At 42.2% G+C, this 18,716-nt stretch overlaps 2 protein-coding genes across 7 annotated transcripts; one reads left to right on the top strand and one right to left on the bottom strand.

The window, feature by feature from the left end:
• Positions 1-16: 16 nt before the first annotated feature.
• LOC121552299 (AN1-type zinc finger protein 3) lies at positions 17-14,803 on the top strand. 6 transcript variants are annotated; one of them, XM_041865100.2, is made up of 7 exons: positions 26-72; positions 673-1,037; positions 4,049-4,089; positions 7,044-7,241; positions 12,247-12,315; positions 12,409-12,582; positions 12,756-14,803. In XM_041865100.2, exons 2-7 carry the CDS (start codon positions 973-975, stop codon positions 12,908-12,910), a joined length of 702 nt encoding a protein of 233 aa, XP_041721034.1. In that variant the 5' UTR covers positions 26-72; positions 673-972; the 3' UTR covers positions 12,911-14,803. The 6 variants fall into 6 exon arrangements, with proteins under 6 accessions (XP_041721035.1, XP_041721034.1, XP_041721033.1 ...); XM_041865099.2 differs by having other exon boundaries at positions 35-106; XM_041865098.2 differs by lacking the exon at positions 26-72 and adding an exon at positions 292-543.
• A 421-nt stretch (positions 14,804-15,224) lies between these two features.
• Positions 15,225-18,455, bottom strand: LOC121552300 (protein yippee-like 5). The gene is made up of 3 exons (XM_041865104.2): positions 18,255-18,455; positions 17,274-17,439; positions 15,225-16,591 (listed from the first exon to the last, which is right to left on the bottom strand). The coding sequence occupies exons 2-3, from the start codon at positions 17,412-17,414 to the stop codon at positions 16,367-16,369; spliced, it is 366 nt and encodes a 121-aa protein (XP_041721038.1). The 5' UTR covers positions 17,415-17,439; positions 18,255-18,455; the 3' UTR covers positions 15,225-16,366.
• Positions 18,456-18,716: the final 261 nt, after the last annotated feature.

The following is an 18,716-nucleotide window of genomic DNA, read 5'->3' as shown; positions in this document are numbered from 1 at the left end:
GGATAGATTCCAAACAAATTGTATCTCAAGAATGCTTGTTCATGCTTCAAGCACTCCAATTGCAAATGTTCGGTGAGCAATATGTTTGATCCATATATTTAGATAGGTAAGTGACTTCGAATAATATGAGTTGTGCAAATACCTACTCTGACGTGAAATGGATTTTGTGATCCTCCTGCTTCACAGCTGATTCATGTTTTGGTTTGTCCCAAAAAGACCAATGGGTTGGGACGTATTCATAATCGCGCTTCGGTAATAATTATTTTCAAAGATTCAAACCGTGAAGTAAGGAAATAAACTGTTTTATATTGCTTCTGTTTAAAATACATGAATCCATATAGTTTGTGTGTGTGTTTACATTCGTTAATCCAAAACACTAGGGGGAATTGCCTTCAATGAACGCCATTTTGATTCTATTGATAGGACACAGTGTACGTTCATTCTAAATTTGAGCCACAATGAAGGTGTAGGTACCGGTAGTTTCCTGAACCGCTTACTTTGTACAGTTCGGCCCACTGAAGATTGGGGGACACAGCACATGGTGTAAGTGGAAAGATTTTCGATGTGACTGCTGCTTACTCTGTGTCGAATACGCGTGATTTAATAATGAGATTGTTTGAAATATTTGTTGTTGTGGTGTTTATGTTTTGTGTTGTATCTTTCATGTTACAGGTTGGACAAATCGTTAACACCCCCTCTGTGGCTGTTAGTAGTAGCCGAGCTCCAGCTGATTGCTTTGAGTCCAGTGAGGACACTTGGATGATCAATTAATCCAATCTGAGCTGTTTAGGACTATTCGGATCCCTGTGGCCGCTCGTGTCGGCAAAGCCATCCACCTTCGTTGTCCAATTTGACTGAGGACTATTTATAGAAGCGGATATTTGCTACTTGAGTTGGCTGAAGATCCTTTACAACGACAAGGCCCCTGTCTCATCCCCAGCCTTGCGTACCCTTGATCATTTTATTGAAGTCATGGGGGATACTGGTAGTGAGCGCAGCAAACCCTTACCACCTCGGTGTCCATGTGGATTTTGGGGGTAAGATGTCGCACATAATGTATTGTGGAGATGGTTTATTGTAGTATTAATGGGGATGGGAATGAATGTAGCCTAGGCTAAAGCCATTGTTGTTATGTTGGGCATACCGGGTGGGGGTTGGGGCAAATGTTTGAGTTACAAAACTGATTCCTATCTGATTTTTTAGGTTTGGTCTTTTTATCCTCTATCAATGAGTGTAGATCTATCAAAGCGTCGAATCATGTTCTGTGGTTCTGAACGTTTTATGTTACGTTTTCTTGTTATAATCTGTTCATCATTCGCTCTAGTTAGGCAATGTCTCCTTAAATGGAAATGTATCCAGTCATAGCTATGATATCCTAACTGAAGATGAAACGTTGACTTTGTATCCAATATTTTAGACTGTAATTGCTGTGTAACCACATTAGTTATCAAGTTACAGCACGTTCCTCCCTCACATTCCAGTGAAGTTGTGATTACATACCGGAAATGTTTCTTTAATGTCATTTAATCGAGTCCATTTTGGCAGAAAATGTAACATTAAATCATCTTTTGTGAAATCGAGCGACCAACCAAAGTGTATAGCCTACTAAGATTAAAAATGGGGGCTTTGTTTGAACTGGACAGTTCTTCCTGTATGTGCAACTATTGCCACGTTCAAAACAATGGGGAACTCGGAAATCTCTGACTTTACTGCGTTCAAAACAACTGGGAACTCGGAAAAAAACGAGCTCCCGACTGTTGAAAAAATCGTTTACGACTTGAGTTCCAGGTCGGAAACTCGGGCATCTTTCTAGAGTTCCATCTAAAAGATCACTGACGTCATGTCTTGAAAGCACCATAAGTAGCAATCAGAGGAGGACTCTGGGATATTAATCCCTGGATGATTTTATGTACTAAAACCCTGCCCTTCTTTCTTGTGCCATGCTCTCTAACTAGTCACACTGATCTTTAGGGTGTGTTGTGCGCAAACTGGGAATTACTCACACCTGTCAATGTCAGGTGACACAATCGGAAGCATGTTTACGGCTCTTATGGTCAACACCTGGTTCGAGGCGTCTGAAGCTTGTCACAGTTTTTCCCTCTGAAGCCCTCCGGCTTTCTTTGTAGCCCTTCCCTGCTGTGTGTTCAAACTATCTCTCTTTCTGAATATGCCTGATTACAGCAGCTAGAGTCAGGAACAAACATCCTCTTCAGTTTGAGGTCTCATTAAACATTTGGAGGGGAGTCTGTATCTCGAGACTGCAGGATATAGGCTTCGCCTTTAGAAGTGGGCTAGTTTCAAGAAATCTGGGCTGAATTTCCAACTCCTGTTTTTAGGTCAGTTGGTTCTTCTCTGGTAAAATGGAGCCTGTGCATATTAATGTGACTGAATTCAAAGGAATATTATTTTGATAGTGATGGACCATTCTAGACTGATATTCTGTTTTGATGAACATGTTAGCTCAGTTGAAGCCCTTATCGAGATGGGGAGCGAAGGAGGACATGACATTAGGTTACATTAAAGTGGGTAGGCAAACACATCTTCAATGTAGTGCAAGAATTCAAGGATTAGGCTAGCATGGGGCTGGTCAGAATGCTCATCTATGATTGAGGCCTTTCTAGGGATACTGCAAATCCTCTTCTCAGTTCAGGTCCAGTTACTGTACCACTGAATGACACGTGATGTAGGGAGGAAAAGTCAAATTGCAGTTAAGGTCATGGTAGGACGAGTCCTAAATGTATCCCAGGTCAATTAGAACACTGCATTGGTCACATTCCCTCCTGAGGGCACAATGGGCTGAATACCCTATGGAGTTCCAGCCTTTCCCATATTGACAGGGCTCACACAGCCCTGAACAGAAACATCCCAGCATTATGCATTGTGACCTCCTATTAAAGTGAGTGTCAGAGGTCCAGAATGAGAACAACCATTAGCCTACCACTGGAAACGTGATGTCATTGAGGAAAGGATTGAAAGGAAAGCCTGAGAAAATGGTGCATGTTTAGTGGGAGATGTAGATTTGTTAGATTTGAGTTGAACAGGTTTTTGAGGCTATGTGGAAGGGTATTCGGTTGTGTTCGTGGTCCCGTGTAGCTCAGTTGGTAGAGCATGGCGCTTGCAACGCCAGGGTTGTGGGTTCGATTCCCACGGGGGGCCAGTATGAAAAAAAATATGCACTCGCTAACTGTAAGTCGCTCTGGATAAGAGCGTCTGCTAAAAGGACTAAATCATGGAGTTGAGTCTGCTATGTCGTGAGTTAGCCCATTACACATCATTAGGATTGTGAGAGAAGTGAACCTCTGTCTGATTTTAGACACATTTTTTCTGTCTAGGCCTATATTTTCTCTAGGCTATTTCTGACCACAACATTTTGTAATGTATACGTACAGTAATGAAAAAATGTGATTGATACACAAAGAGCTTCTGTAATAGTTGTTATCCATGTTGAGTTGACTAGCCAACTTCAGTCAGTAATGAACCCATGTCAATGGCGGTTGGTCACTTGTCCTAAAAGTCAAAGCCCCTGTCAGGATAGGCTTCTTGGCATATTTGATTAGCCTGGACTGATTAGCTTGTTAACCAGTGAGAGGTAATATCAAAGGAATGCAATGGTGTAGGCCTAGCTATCATTTGTTGCTGTAAAAATATTGACTTTATTGCTACCTTATGCTCATTCCCTTTTCAACTGTTTGCGACAACCTCTACCCCACCCCCGCCTTTGTTTGTTTCCCCCTTCTCTTCTTCCCTGCCATGACTTTCTGTCATCTTTCACCCCTGCCATATGTTTGTTTTCACTCACTTTCCGTAGCTATGGCAACCTCAGAGCAGTCTGACTGTCTGGGTATCAAAAAAGTGGTCAGGTTTGAGCGTCTCGAGAGCAATTGAAATGCATTTAAATTGTTTTTTTTGTGTGATTTTGTTGCAAATAAGAGGGACAGATTGCATTGACCGAAGTGTGTCTAGTGAGCCTTTATCCTGTTTGGCCATCTCTCCACCTTGGTACCATTCCTTTCTGGGACTGACTGACTTTTTATTTTTTTCTCCCCAGGTCCAGTAAAACCATGAACCTCTGCTCAAAATGTTTTGCTGGTAAGTCTTGCCGTTCCTTGCGCAAGCCAATTAAATTCCCATATGTGTGGAGGACAATGGGTTTCTGTTATGTGGCAGAGCCCTGTGTGTACCTGAGACATCAGAAGGGGGTGTGCGGCCTGGTGCAGATTACTGCCTGTCATGTGATGTCTCTGCTGTATGGAAATGCCGTTTTATTTTACACCTCGATTAGCTTACATTTATTGGTATGTTAGATATATTTTGTAGAAGTAATGTACTTTCCTTTATGGTAAAAAAAATCCATGTGAAATATTCCAAAGGCATGCAGTAAAAATACTAGGCTATTTACAGAATCCAAAAAGGGCCTAAACCCTATTTACAGATGGACTTCTCACTGACATAATAGCTATCTCAAGAATAAGACTGGTGTCAGGAAAAATATTTGCTCAGGTCTGATCTCATGCTTTGCTGTATGTCGGGGTGTTGGCTCTCAATACTCCTGTGGTAAAAGATTGCAGCTGTAAAATGGAGATTGTGACTGAAGTTTTGAGATGGGCTTCTTTAGTCCTTTTCAGCAGCAACATTGCCTAGAATAGATTCAATACACAAGAGCACAGTGACAGCAGAAATGGGTTCTATAGAGGATTAAGATAAGGCCCAACTGCTTTTTGACTTGTGCAGCCCTCTGGGTTTGTGGAGTTGATGGATAGACTCCCTGGTAGCCTAAAATGGGGTCATGCTCAGGGCTGTTGCGGTGACCGTATTACCGCCACACCGACGGTCACGAGACATGAAGGCAGTCAAATTCCATGTGACCGTTTAGTCACGGTAATTAGGCTTCTCCAAGCTCTGATGCTGCTGCTTGTCATTAGTAGCCTACCAAACTTGCTAACTGCCTGGTACTCAGCACTATTGTCCCTCTAATCACTCTGACATCAATGAAAATGTTTTGAAAATCGAATCAGACACTTCATGAGAGCTTATGTTGTGAAACATTTCTATAGGCTATGCAATTGCATGAGAAAACAGAGGTATGGCCTCTAAATAGAGGAGGATCTCTTCAGCTTTCAATAGGCTAGGCCTACTATATTGATTTATTTTTCAGCTTTCCTAATATTTAGCACATTGCTTATCTTAGCATAGCCTACCTGGCTGGCATGAAAATGAATCACAGGAAAAACGTCCTCCATCCGCTATTTAAGTGCATAGATGACATGTATTTTTTCCCGCTGCCCCTGTTTCGAGACAGGTGCATGATAATGATCCATTCTGAAAATTTCACACCTATATTATTTAGTATATGCAAAGATGAAATCAAGAATAGTCTGATGAGTGACAATATTAGCCTATCACTTGTGAATTATATATTATCACTTACATATGCAACTTTTTCAGATCATGGTCGCACACCTCGTGTTGCCTAGCCCATAGGCCTATTTGTTTTGATAAGGTTTGTAACTAAAGTGTCCAAATAACTTCTTAAAATTAAGCACATTAATCCGCTTTACAAGGGGTTTAGAGCCTAACTGGCATACATAAGCAGCACGTGAGTTTCAAGTTTGGGGAAGATAATGTTCACCATAAAAATGCACCTTTTTATAATAAAAGCATTACATGCATAATGGCATTTGCGGTCACTTTTGATAATGGTGTTTTCCCGCTAATGGAACATTCCCATTAATAGCCTACTGCCATGTGCGCATTGCTGCGCTTATAATGTCAATAAATGTATTTCTCGCACAGAATAGAATAGGTCAACTTTTATACTATGGGGGATAGTAGATTGACATAGGCTAGTGCTTTTGCTGTTCGTTAGGCCTACTCATCTTGTTGGCTGACAGAAAGTAAATGTGGACAGTTCTTTCAATATGCACCTCAGAATTGGATAAGGACGCGCGCAGTTGCGTCCCCGATGTGTCTGTCTTCACTTGTAGCCTGTGAGATAGACCGATCACGTGATGGAGAGCACACAGCACTCAGTGAGTGCTTCGGAGCGCGCATTCAGGGAGAAGGGCACAACAAAGGCATGGATTTTCTTAGGGTGCATTATGGCCACAAATTGAAATTTGAGGCATCAGCAAGTGCTTGTCAAATTGTGAATGAGAGACTAATGAAGTGTGTACAGCCTGCGCAAAAAACAAAGCAAAGCTCATGCCTTTCAAGCGACTTAAAATGCAGCCTTAAAATGTATAGAAAATCAAAACATATAGCCCAACGTTTGTAGAACAACTGAAGTTACATTAACTCTAAATTAAGCATATAGGAGTACCTATTTCTTTGTTAACCGCTCAACACAGAATAGCCGCATATGTGCACTCACGCAAATCGTTTGGAGAAATTATTTCTATTTTATTCAGCTTTGTTCAATTGTATTCTTCATACTATAAAATAATGCTGTGGAATTCTAAGCAAATCTTGTCTGCTAAATGAACTAGTGTAGCCCACAGCCATTTGGCATAGCCACATCAGTACCTAACATAAGGACAACTCAGAGTATGCTATTCTGTTCTTAAATGGACTACTTTTTCATCATATTATGCTTCTTCTGTCTAAAATAAATAATGGATTTATTGTGAAGGTGTAGGCTATATTACATGGATTTATTAGACTTTTTAAAATGTAGATGTTCCAAAGGACTGCATCAGTGGCTTGTAGGCTATGTGTGGAAGTCAGGAGATGCTAAATGTGTTTGTTAATTAACAGTCAATTACCGTGAGACCGACAGTTATTTGCTTGACAATCACCGGCTGACGGAATTTTGTGACCGCCACAGCCCTAATCATGCTGAAGGGTCATTCTGAGGTATTGACCTCCTCTCAGGCCAGACTATCTGGGATTCTGAATTATGTTCTGGGGAGAGGAAATGGTGACGCATGCCCCCACATGTGTATGTTTGTATGTACTAATGCTCTGAAGCAGCTGGTCTGTTAAGAGCCAATGTACAGGATGTAGTGCTGGAGGCACTAAAAAGCATTATTTCATCGTTCTTTCAGATATCGAGCAGAAGCAGACAGATGAGGACTGCACCTCAAAGCCCAGCCCGAGCACTGGCAGTAGCCAATCGGCTGTCTTCAGTGGCGAGACGAGCAGCAACGGTAGCCAATCCCTATCGTCGTCACCACCCACTAGCTCCGAGCAGCCGTCGGTGTCAACCGAAGACCCTGTCCCCACATTATCACCTACACAGGAGGGTAAGAAGGGGGGTCCACAACTTTGAGTTTTGAGGTGGCGCACATTCTGAAACTTTTGAATGATTTACCATAGCTGAGATCATTGTCAGTCATGCAATCACACAAAGTCCTAACTAAATCTCATCAGACTGGACCCTCACTCTTCAGCATTTTCAATCTATATGGTTTATACAGTGCATTTGGAAAGTATTCAGACCCCTTCCCTTTTTTCACAGTTTGTTACATTACAGCCTTATTCTAAAATGGACACAATACCCCATAATGAGAAAGCGAAAATAGGTTTTTAGAAATGTTTGGACATTTATAAAAAATATACAGATACCTTATTTACCTAAGTATTCAGACCCTTTGCTATGAGACTCTAAATTGAGCTCAGGTGCATCCTGTTTCCATTGATCATCCTTGAGATGTTTCTACAATTTGATTGGAGTCCACATTTGGTAAATTAAATTGATTGGATATGATTTGGAAAGGCACACACCTGTCTATATAAGTTCCCACAGTTGACAGTGCATGTCAGAGCAAAAACCAAGTGATGAGGTCGAAGGAATTGTCTGTAGAGCTCCGAGACAGGATTGTGTCAAGGCACAGATCTAGGGAAGGGTACCAAAACATTTCTGCAGCATTGAAGGTCACCAAGAACAGTGGCCTCCATCATTCTTAAATGGAAGAAGTTTGGAACCACCAAGATTCTTCCTACAGCTGGCCGCCCGGCCAAACTGAGCAATCGTGGGAGAAGGGCCTTGGTCAGGGAGGTGACCAATAACCCAATGGTCACTCTGACAGAGCTTCAGAGTTCTTCTGTAGAGATGGGAGAACCTTCCAGAAGGACAACCATCTCTGCAGCACTCCACCAATCAGGCCTTTATGGTAGTGGCCAGACGGAAGCCACTCCTCAGTAAAAGGCACATGACAGCCCGCTTGGAGTTTGCCAAAAGGCACCTAACGGACTCTCAGACCATGAGAAACAAGATCCTCTGGTCTGATGAAACCAAGATTGAACTATTTGGCCTGAATGCCAAGTGTCACTTCTGGAGGAAACCTGGCACCATCCCTACAGTGAAGCATGGTGGTGGCAGCATCATGTTGTGGGGATGTTTTTCAGCGGCAGGGACTGGGAGACTAGTCAGGATCGAGGGAACGATGAACGGAGCAAAGTACAGAGAGATCCTTGATGAAAACCTGCTCCAGAGCGCTCAGGACCTCAGACTGGGGCGAAGGTTCACCTTCCTACAGGACAACAACCCTAAGCACACAGCCAAGACAACGCATGAGTGGCTTAAGAACAAGTCTCTGAATGTCCTTGAGTGGCCCAGCCAGAGCCCAGACTTGAACCCGATCGAACATCTGGAGAGACCTGAAAACGGCTGTGCAGCGACGCTCCCCATTCAACCTGACAGAGCTTGAGAGGATCTGCAGAGAAGAATGGGAGAAACTCCCCAAATACAGGTGTGTCAAGCTTGTAGCGTCATACCCAAGAAGACTCTGATGTAATCGCTGCCAAAGGTGCTTCAACAAAGTTCAGAGTAAAGGGTCTGAATACTTATGTAAATGAGATTTCCGTTTGTTATTTGTAATACATTTTTAAAAAATGTCTCAACCTGTTTTTACTTTGTCTTTAACGGGTATTGTGTGTAAATTGAGGGGAGGGAGGGGGTGGGCAATTTAATCATTTTTAGAATAAGGTTGTAACGTAACAAAGTGGAAAAAGTCAAGGGGTCTGAATACTTTCCGAATGCACTGTATATACATCTTCAGTCTATATGGTCAAACACTTATCAAATGCCTTATCTCTTAGTATTAGATGTCAATAAGGAAGAAAGGAGAGTGCACGCTTTAGTCCACATACACTCACCTCCGTATTTCATTGGACAGGTGAAGCTAAAATGTATAAATTTGGCTCTGTGCTACAGTATTTTGGATTTGAGATCAAATGTTATATATGAGGCGACAGTATAGGATGTCCGTTTTTTTGGGGGGGGTATTTTCATACATGTCTGTTTCACCATTTAAATTGAAAGAACTTTATGTATCTAGTCCCGCTATTTGGAGAAATCATAAGTATTTGAACAAATTCACTGATGGTGTATTAAAGTAGTAAGAAATGTAGTATTTGGTCCCATATTACTAGCACGCAGCGATTTTTCAGCTGGTGGGTCGCGACACTTATTATTTTGACTCAGACACTTGCAACCCATTCAAAACCTCCCGCGACCCACCAGTTGGTTTTGAATTAGTTGCGAGTGTCTTAAGTAGTGTGCGAGTGTCTAATAGTAGGCACTTTCAATACAGTGTTTGACATGACAACAAATGAAAATGCTAGGGAGGAGTTATTGTGGCAGGGTAGGAACCAAAGTGTTGGTCAGTGTTTCCTAGGGGACCATATAATCTTTGGCTAGATTAAATGTTTTTTCATGTAGCCAACATATTCATGCTTCGCCTATTCCTCTTTGATTTAGAAGATACTGTTGCACAAACATGCTGATTTAGGCCTACACAATCACTGCTATCAGGCTGTATAGCTAGATACGTTTGCTCCGACTCGTACATATATTAGCTAGCCAGCTAACTTCGATTTAGCATTAGCGTATAACACAATTTAGCTAAAACTTGCTAAGGTTTATATTAAGAAGCAAAGTGGAAATAACATCGTTGTCATAAACATTGTTGCATGTGCTGCATTGACCATGCAGACTGAACGCAAGTTTCTCGTGGTCAAGCAACAACAAATGTGCTCCTTGAGTGACGGGGCTAGGTCTGTGTGGAAAGTGGCATGGAGAAAGATGGCAGAGAGGGATGACTAAAGTAGCTGTGTAAACTATTCAATCACATTTTAACAAACCAAACATTCAAATACCGTTTATAGAAGGTAAAGTAAAAACCCAAACAGTGCATCAATACCGGTGTGTATATAGTAAAATACAGTATACCAACCAGCACTAATGGAAATACCCTCAAATAAAAGGTGACATTCCGTACTGTCGCCTCGTGGAACATTTGATCTCAAATCCAAAATGCTGGAGTATAGACACAATTGCAAACATTTTTGCTTCGCTGTCAAATAAGATATGGAGGGGAGTGTATATACCATGTGTATTTCATGAAGTGTTGGCAGAGGTCTGCAAGGTTGGACTGATCTGGTGACAGCCTGCTTCTATTTCTACCTTGGGAGGAGTGGTGCTCTGTGTGTGTGTGTGTGTGTGTGTCACTCTGCTGGCAATACATTTACTAAGCCTGGCCCAGATAGGAATCATAGTGGGGCAACATGGTCACACTGACCATCTTTTAAGACCTGCTTGGTTCTCCCAGGATTTCACTTAAGATCTCCAGTTTTCAACCAATTGTAGTATCTTGTTGCGTTTTTGGTATTTTTTAGGGATGTAACGATTCACCAATACGCATCGGTCCCCGATTTAAAATGTTTAAGATCCAAGTGCATCGGTCCGTGGAACCAAAACCGATCCAAATAAAGCATGCATCGGTCAGAAAGTAGATTCAAACATAACGAATCGCCGGTTCACTAAAACGTTTTGCTCATATTACATTCTTTCTACTTTCAGAAAATAACTCATATTTTGTGACAACTGAATTCCTCTCTCCTTCAGTGTCGAACTGCATGTAACTGTGTTGACAGTCATTGATCTACAAGTCATTTTGCATGGCGAACAAGCCCAGGCAATAGCGGTAGCCTAGTTTTAAACTGAACACACTGCCCAGCTTCGCGCGCTGACCAACGCGAGGTAGGCATCCTGTTCCTGATCTTACACATCTGCGCGGCACTTTTGGCATTCAAATGCTAAAATCACTTGCATGATATTAGGCTTTATTAGTTGTGACAACCTATGTAATTTGCTAGGTTATTGTTATCTATGTGCTGTTAAAAAGGGTGTTTTACAGGAATAAAAGTAATCTATAGGAGACAACTCTCATCTGGCTATACCTACAGAATTGGGGCTTCCAATATATATTATATTTCGATTTTTCAGGTTCACCATCAGCAATAGTTTAGGTAGTTTTGCTTTTAACAATCAGTGTATATGATAATTTTTTTATATACAGGGTAAAGTTGAGAATTTACTAACGAGGACAGCAATATCTTTTGCAAGGCGCACTGCATGGCCGACGCGAGAGGACAAGATCACTCCGTAAAGAACACTTCCGAACGGTCAAAACCATTTGATTTTGAGATGGGGGGTGAAATCCAAATTGTGCTATATATTCATTGGCTATGTCATAGCTAATTTTTATACAATAAATATTGATACATTACTAGCTCAAGCACCTAATCTGCTAAAATGACAAGTGAATTAGTGGGTGATAATGATTTCAAAACCAAAGTATAGCCTTGTTTGAGTTTTTCTGTTACTATTTCCTTTAGCAAATATTTGTCTTACTTTTTAACACTGTTGGGAATGGGCTCGTAAGTAAGCATTTCACTGTAAAGTCTACACCTGTTGTATTCGGCGCATGGGGCCAATAAAATGTTATTTGATTTAGACAAACATACACAAGTCAGCTCAGACCGATCCATCTTAGAGAGGCCCAGTTCATGAGCTCCATCAGCAGCAGATTTTAATTTAGAATAAAAAAAGTAATGTTTATGCAACAAATGTTTGTGCATCGAATCGATTTGTTCTCTAATCAAACTGAATTGCACAGACTCGTTTCAAACTAAAAATGTATCGTTCCTGGAACGTATCGGAGCCAATGTATCTAGAGACCTGTCGAATCATCTTGAAAGGCAAATATGCACATCCCTAGTTATTTTTTTTACCTCCATGTTAAGAATGTAAGTCAAGCGATATGTTGACATAAATAGACTTGGCATGTCAGGATTTGACATGGATTTGAGCTTATCTGGTTGCATAACACTGCCACAAGGTCTTAAGTCCTTCAAGGTTCTGGTATTTTCTTTCTGGCTCCAAAACATCTTGGTCTAGGTGACACACATTTGGGCTCTTGATCAATGAGGAATGATTCCCTTGTCTTGCTCTTCCTCCTCCAGGAGTATCGTCATGCACAGAAACAGCCCAAGGCACCCTCTGTACACCCACAAAACGTCCTTGCGAATCAGGTACAGCCATGCTCCTGCTCTCTGTGTATATGTCCGTGCAATATTGTACGTCCCACGGTTACTCTGTAACCGCGTAACCTTCTGCCCTTTCAGCTTCAGGGTCGGAGAGTGAGGCGTCACCAGAGAAACGGGCACGGCGGGACTTGGAGGGGGAGGCGGCGAGCGAGGAGCCTAGCCGAGGGCCCAAGCAGAAAAACCGCCGGCGCTGCTATCGCTGCCAAACCAAACTGGAGCTGGTACAGCAGGAACTGGGCTCCTGTCGCTGCGGTCAGTACTACATGGGAACAGCGCAAACGCATCTGAACACGTCTGCCCATGGCTTCCATGTGTCTCCTCACTGTAACAGATTTTTACATAATCTATTTTTCTCTGTCTCTTTGTTGTTTTCCGCCTCCCTCTTTCTCTCATATTTTCCCTCTGTCCTTTCTTTTGTCTTCTAGGCTACGTGTTCTGCATGCTCCACCGTCTACCTGAGCAGCATGACTGCCTGTTCGACCACCTGGGACGCGGCCGCGAGGAGGCCGTCCTCAAGATGGTGAAGCTGGACCGCAAGGTGGGCCGCTCGTGCCAACGCATCGGAGAAGAGTGCTCTTGAGTTGCCCCCACTGCCCGCCCGTCGCCACCCATCCACACAACAGAGAAAATGCACTTAAAGAGAGAGGGGGATGAAAGAGAGAGAGAGAGAGAGAGAGAGAGAGAGAGAGAGTGGGAGGGGAGGGAAGGGGAAGAAGAGGGAGAGAGCATGGTTGTAATAGAACCACACTTACCCCACCATTCTGGAGCTGAGGGTTGTTGACCCACTCCTGTTAGTCTTGACCCCTCCAGAGGGGGACAGTTTGGACCCTGCCTTGGACACGGTCACCATGGCAACCTCTGGAGCCACACTCAGTCACTATCACACGTTCGTTTTCACGCAGCCTTAACTCGCCAGAGGGGTATACTACAAAGCAGGATCAATGGGTTAGCCAGCTAACAGAAATAACTACTGCTGTTCAGGTTCATTTAAGAAAGCTAAACTTAGATATGTGTTTTTGGTTGTTGAGTAAATTGGACCATGCCCATTTCAAGCTTATCTTTCTTAAGAATTAAGTTATTTCACAATATTTAGGCAAGTTAGCTGGCTAACTCTTTTTATTTTTATATATTTTTTTTATCACACAGCAGCGCAACCATAGCTCAACAACAATCTTTCCCCTCGGTCTTTGTTTCACTGATCACGAAAGATAAGGCTGTCTGCACCAGTACTTTCTATATCAAACTGACCTCTCTTTACCGGCTCCTTGGTCATCAATGGTGACAGATGAACGGAGCATAGCCCTGTCTGTCCCTTGACCACTCCTCAGGTTGTAGGGGGGTGGGATATTGACCTTTACCCTCCCCCACACACACTTTCTTTCTCCTCCCTCTTCACCCAATGGCTCTTGGATTGAATTAGTGTGTGTGTTAAGGACGTCGTCCCCCTGGACCTGGGTCAGTTGTTGTGTGGCCGTGTTTGTTCTTATGAGACTCTGCTAGACTGGTTTGACAACAAACCGGACCACAAACCCTTGTACTGCAGCCTTCTCCTCCTCCGCTTCTCTGATGGATTAGTCTGAACAAATGGACTAGAGTCACTCACACACAGAACCTCTCTGAAGCAGAAGCCCTTCTCTGCCTGCTGCTCTTTGAATAAGTGATGCTGTTGCCGTTAATGCTCTTTCTGTTTTGTAATACCCTGTGCACTCTTACTCCCTTCTTTACATACACACTACACAACCCCCGACTCATTGGACTGTCAAACTATGGCTCTCTTCATATGGCCATACTAGCAGACCACTTAGAAAGCATGCATAATACATTGCTTCATTTTTTTGTAGTATGCTAGTCTGTTCCATATTTTCTTCCTACTACCCTAGTCACTTTACTTGAGTGTGCTGGTCCCAATGCTCATCTCATTCTTCTTCCTCCCTTCCCTCTCTTGCTTCCTTCGACTCTTACTGGCCCCCTTCCTCTGGTGCGAGGAATGATTTGAAGGATGGCGGGAGCAATGTGTAGAGTGGCGTCGTGGGTGGTTTTTTATTTTGATATTTCTGCGACCCGTCATCTCTCGAGTGCTAATGGAAAAATGTACGAAATTAATCTTTCTGTATCTTAAAATACATTTTATTTAACCATATTGTTTTGATGTACTTACACACTAGCATAGAGCTGCATATTTAGTTAAATGTATAAAACAAGAACAATTCTGTTTTTATGTTCTTATTTGATTATTTTCCCTTTTTGCTGAGGATGAATAAACTGGATTAGAGGAATGGGTGGCCTGTGTGTGATCTTTAAAACATTGAATTATATGATTAAAATAAGGGTTAACATTTTGCATTATTTTCTACAGAAACTTGTAAGCAGTTAATCAAAACAAGTGATAATGGAAAGTGTGAACCTGATTCTATGGAAAATTTTGCAAATGTCTGTAACGAAAAATAAAAAGCTCTCTAAAATAGACGATGAACATGACCCTTTGTGTTTTCTGTCAGCCTTCAGAGTACAACTTTGTTAGCATTCTAAGGCTGTGGCCACATTTAGATTGGCTCCATCTGGAATTTTCAGACAATGGTTTTTCAATGGGAGTCAACAGTTGCCGAATGAATGACAATGGATATGATTGTCTGCCTAAAACCCAGCAAATTCTTTTTTAATGTATTGAGCTCTGCTGTAAAACAGTATACATGAGTTCTACTTTTGACAGACAACAGGACAATGAATTTCCTCTACTGTATGTTAATTCATCTGTGTGCCTGTACCCTTATGCTTTGTGTTGAGGTGTCTACTTAATCTAGCCCTTGTTTCGAGGAGTGTGTAGTCCTACCCAATAAATACTCTTCCCTCATGAGTGTCCTATATTGATCAGAGAAGTGATGCAATACAAGAGGTAAAGTTGATTCATATGATCAATTTCTTTATTATAATAATTCATAAACCCGGAGGCCTTGACGACGAAAAAACAGTAGCTTTAACTCAACCCCTAGGTTTGATTTCCAGGCTTTCTCACGATTTTGTTCCTTCGTTCCAATAGCGGAGTGATGAACGAGGATTGGAAGGATGGCATCGCAAGACTACACAACCCAAAAAGACTACACAACCCAAAAAGAAAACACAGCACTGACCAATCCTAAAATGGCAATATTATCAACAATGCCATTAAATTGTATTTTGGTCACATTTACACGATGGTCAAGTTGTCTTTTGATAATTGTTACACAATTGTCAGCATTTGAGGTTGATCATAGGTTCTATAGTCTAGGTGTGCTGTCGTTCCAGCGGTAGACGTGGAGAGAGGCTTTAGTACACAAACATGCATTTATCATCGGGATCAAAGTGAGGGTTGACGTCAGTTCTATAACGCGAAAAAAATAACATTTAAAAAATCACTATCAAATCAAAAAAGCATGTTAGTAAAAGCAAATGGAAACTGGTTTTAATGACAAAATTCTGAAATATTATTTCCTCATACATTTTCACACCCATTCTCACTAAATAAAACGTAAATATTGAATCCTAACACAAGCTTACTTGATCACAAGCATCACAATGCGGAAAGCCATCACTCATCTTCTGGTCAAATTTTTGACCCAACGCTTTTTTATTTTATGGTGGAACACCCCCAGCACACTCTCACACAACTGAGTGGTTGTTTTATCATACACAGCTGTAACACTGACATAAAGGCATCAGCATCTGTCCATGCACCCTTGCTCTCCACTCAGGGTCAATAAGAAGATACAACCCCTACTCTTCGGGCAGCTGTATTCCAATGTCTACACATGTATCGTGTAGAATCTAATGCATGTACATTATACGCAAGCAGTATAGCCTGTGAGCAAGTGCATTCTCAAATGTTTTGTGTGTACAATGTGTGTTAGGGGCGGACTAAATGACAGGATTGTCTAGCTCTACACAATTCTTGCTGGTGGGAAGCTGATACACAGGTAGTTGCCTATAGGGAGAGCAGTGTAGGGACACTGGGGATTGGGAAAGACGTTGGGTTCACAAGGCAGAAAGGGGGGACGAGGACTCAGGAGTTATCAGAGGGCACATGCTCCTCAAAGCCCTCGCTCTCCCTTACTAGCGCCCTTTCGAGGATGACGCGGCCTTCCTTGTAGCGCTGACTGTCTTCTGTGGCAAACTCGTAGATCCAGCCCAGCTTGCTGTTGCAGTTCTTGCAGCTGACGTCTCGCACCATGTGTCTGCCCGTCAGCATCACACGGTCCTGCACCTCGCTGTACTGCAGGTTCACCACCTGTGGGTGACAAACATATATATTTATTCAACAAAGTATCTGAACCCGCAAGAGGGACACCAACATAAAGAAAAATACAAGCGTGCACTATGTGCGAGTGACTAGCAGCTTGTCCCATAGAAGTATGCCCTAACAATGAGTTTGCAACAGCACATACAGCATGGAACGAGGCTAAAGAATTATGAAATGATGTTGTGTGTTATCTGTAAGGACATGGTGTATTTCCCAGGACTCTATCTATAACCGATTAAAAAGGTCCATGCATCTGTTTTTATCTCACTATTAAATCATTTCTGGGTAACAATTAAGTACCTTACTTTATTTTTTATTATTTTTTATGGTCAAAAAGAAACAAAAATAGCTTCTTAGCAAAGAGCAATTTCTCAAGCAAGAATTATGCTAGGAATGTCTGGGAGTGGGGAGGGGAAAATGTAAAACTAGCTATAGGCAGAGCAGTTTGGAACTCTCTTAATAGTCTAATAACTAATTTACCATCAGGTGATGTCACCAGGCAGGCCAAAATTCCATCCCACCAAAACAGGCATACATTTCAGGCGGTCTTTTCAAACAGCTCTTACACTAAAAGGGCATCATCATAATTTTCAAAATTTCCAACCTCAGTGTGAAAATATATATAAAACACAGGAAAATCAGTAAAGTTGTCAACTGTCACCAGGCTCACCTTGTTGAAGAGGAAGGCCCGGCCCGTGGCGCCAGTGAAGCGCGTGGAGATGAGCTCTGAGCGGTTGGTCAGGATGGTGTCACAGTTGGCGCAGGAGAAGAGGCGGGTCCCGCCAATGTGGTCCAGGAAGATCCGGCCCATAGTACTGTTGTCAGCCGAGACCAACCTTTAGGAAGGGAAAATAAGTCCTGTAAGACACTCACTCATTCTGACAGCAGCTGAACAGAGGAGAGCAGGGAGGGGGTGGCTCAGACTGAAACAGGTGTACATAAGACAACTACTCACAAAGATGCATACTGGGTTTTCGAGACTACATAGTGCCCAGTTGGTGAGTTATTTGTGTTATAGTGCGAGCCTATTGAGATCAACATGGATGACAACTAGTTTAGGTGAACACATCATAGCAAAGATTACAAAGATGGCTAGAATTAACAAGTGTATCTTCTATTCGGTTTCATAGTGAACGGTTGTCTTCATTGGCTGACGTTGACAAATCCTTGGGGGGAAGTACATTCTACATAGAAACAAGGGCGGAGGAATTGTGACTGCGTCAGAGAATTGCAGCGGTTGCCATTTCCACTGGAGTTGCAAAACATTCCATACTAAATCGACGTTTGATTGAACAACATGTAATCGAGAGGTTAAACAAGACCTGCGCACATATGAAATGTAAACAGCGGTCATAATGGCAGCTGTGTCAGTCCTTTTTTTTCAAAATAGTAGCTTTTTGTGAGCCAAGTGCCAATCAGTCTTGATCGAAGTGTGAAGCGATTTAATTAATTTAAGTTGTGTCAACAACAACATGACCTCATTCAGATTTTGACAACAAAACTATAAGTTTATCAATCGTTGTCTCTTATAACAAACACATGGACAGCATAGCATTTCACGGCTAGTTTGTACAATCAAAGACGGTCTAGCTCATACAGTACACAAAGCCAATGTTCTCGACGAAACATCGCGTGCCCAACATTTTCTCACCTTGAATCTGTAATTTTCAGAGTTTTGTCGACACGAATGTTAATAACCGGTTTTCTTGACCACTTTTCTAGTCTTTATCAACCTCGAATCCAGTTTTGTTGTTGTATTTTCACGTTATTTTTGTCCTTCTCGTCGATTCTGACGCTAAATATCGCGTCAGCTTTGTTGTTCTCTCACAGCTGTTCCGCAGACTGTATCAACATCCGGTACATGTGGTCCCGCCCCCTACTGGGTAAGGAGTTGTTAGAGAGACCCCAAGGGGGCAGCAGAGACCACATTGAGTAAGGGCCAAAGTGTTTTAAACTACGCTGATGCAATGAAACCAGGGACAGTAGAGGAAGCTGATGAAACTACAAGACCTCTTTTGATATATATATATATTTTTTTAGAAAGCGGCCTGAAATTATGAAGCTCAGCTCAATCTTCATTGTACATTGTGGTATGGTTTCAGGCAGCTGATAT

Source organism: Coregonus clupeaformis, chromosome 36, assembly GCF_020615455.1.
Source record: "Coregonus clupeaformis isolate EN_2021a chromosome 36, ASM2061545v1, whole genome shotgun sequence".
In the NCBI taxonomy this organism is placed as follows: domain Eukaryota; kingdom Metazoa; phylum Chordata; class Actinopteri; order Salmoniformes; family Salmonidae; genus Coregonus; species Coregonus clupeaformis.
Note: the sequence above shows the minus strand (reverse complement) of the source record. Positions and strands in the feature narration are given on the sequence as shown.

What these genes read in the sequence shown, in the direction of transcription:
- LOC121552300 (XM_041865104.2), bottom strand. Translation starts at nt 17,414, where the DNA reads ATGGGCCGGATCTTCCTGGACCACATTGGCGGGACCCGCCTCTTCTCC. An exon ending in GGGCCTTCCTCTTCAACAAG is followed by an intron (nt 16,592 to 17,273) that starts GTGAGCCTGGTG and finishes TGTCACCCACAG; the next exon opens with GTGGTGAACCTGCAGTACAG.
- LOC121552299 (XM_041865100.2), top strand. Translation starts at nt 973, where the DNA reads ATGGGGGATACTGGTAGTGAGCGCAGCAAACCCTTACCACCTCGGTGT. An exon ending in ATTATCACCTACACAGGAGG is followed by an intron (nt 7,242 to 12,246) that starts GTAAGAAGGGGG and finishes TTCCTCCTCCAG; the next exon opens with GAGTATCGTCATGCACAGAA. An exon ending in AAAACGTCCTTGCGAATCAG is followed by an intron (nt 12,316 to 12,408) that starts GTACAGCCATGC and finishes CTGCCCTTTCAG; the next exon opens with CTTCAGGGTCGGAGAGTGAG.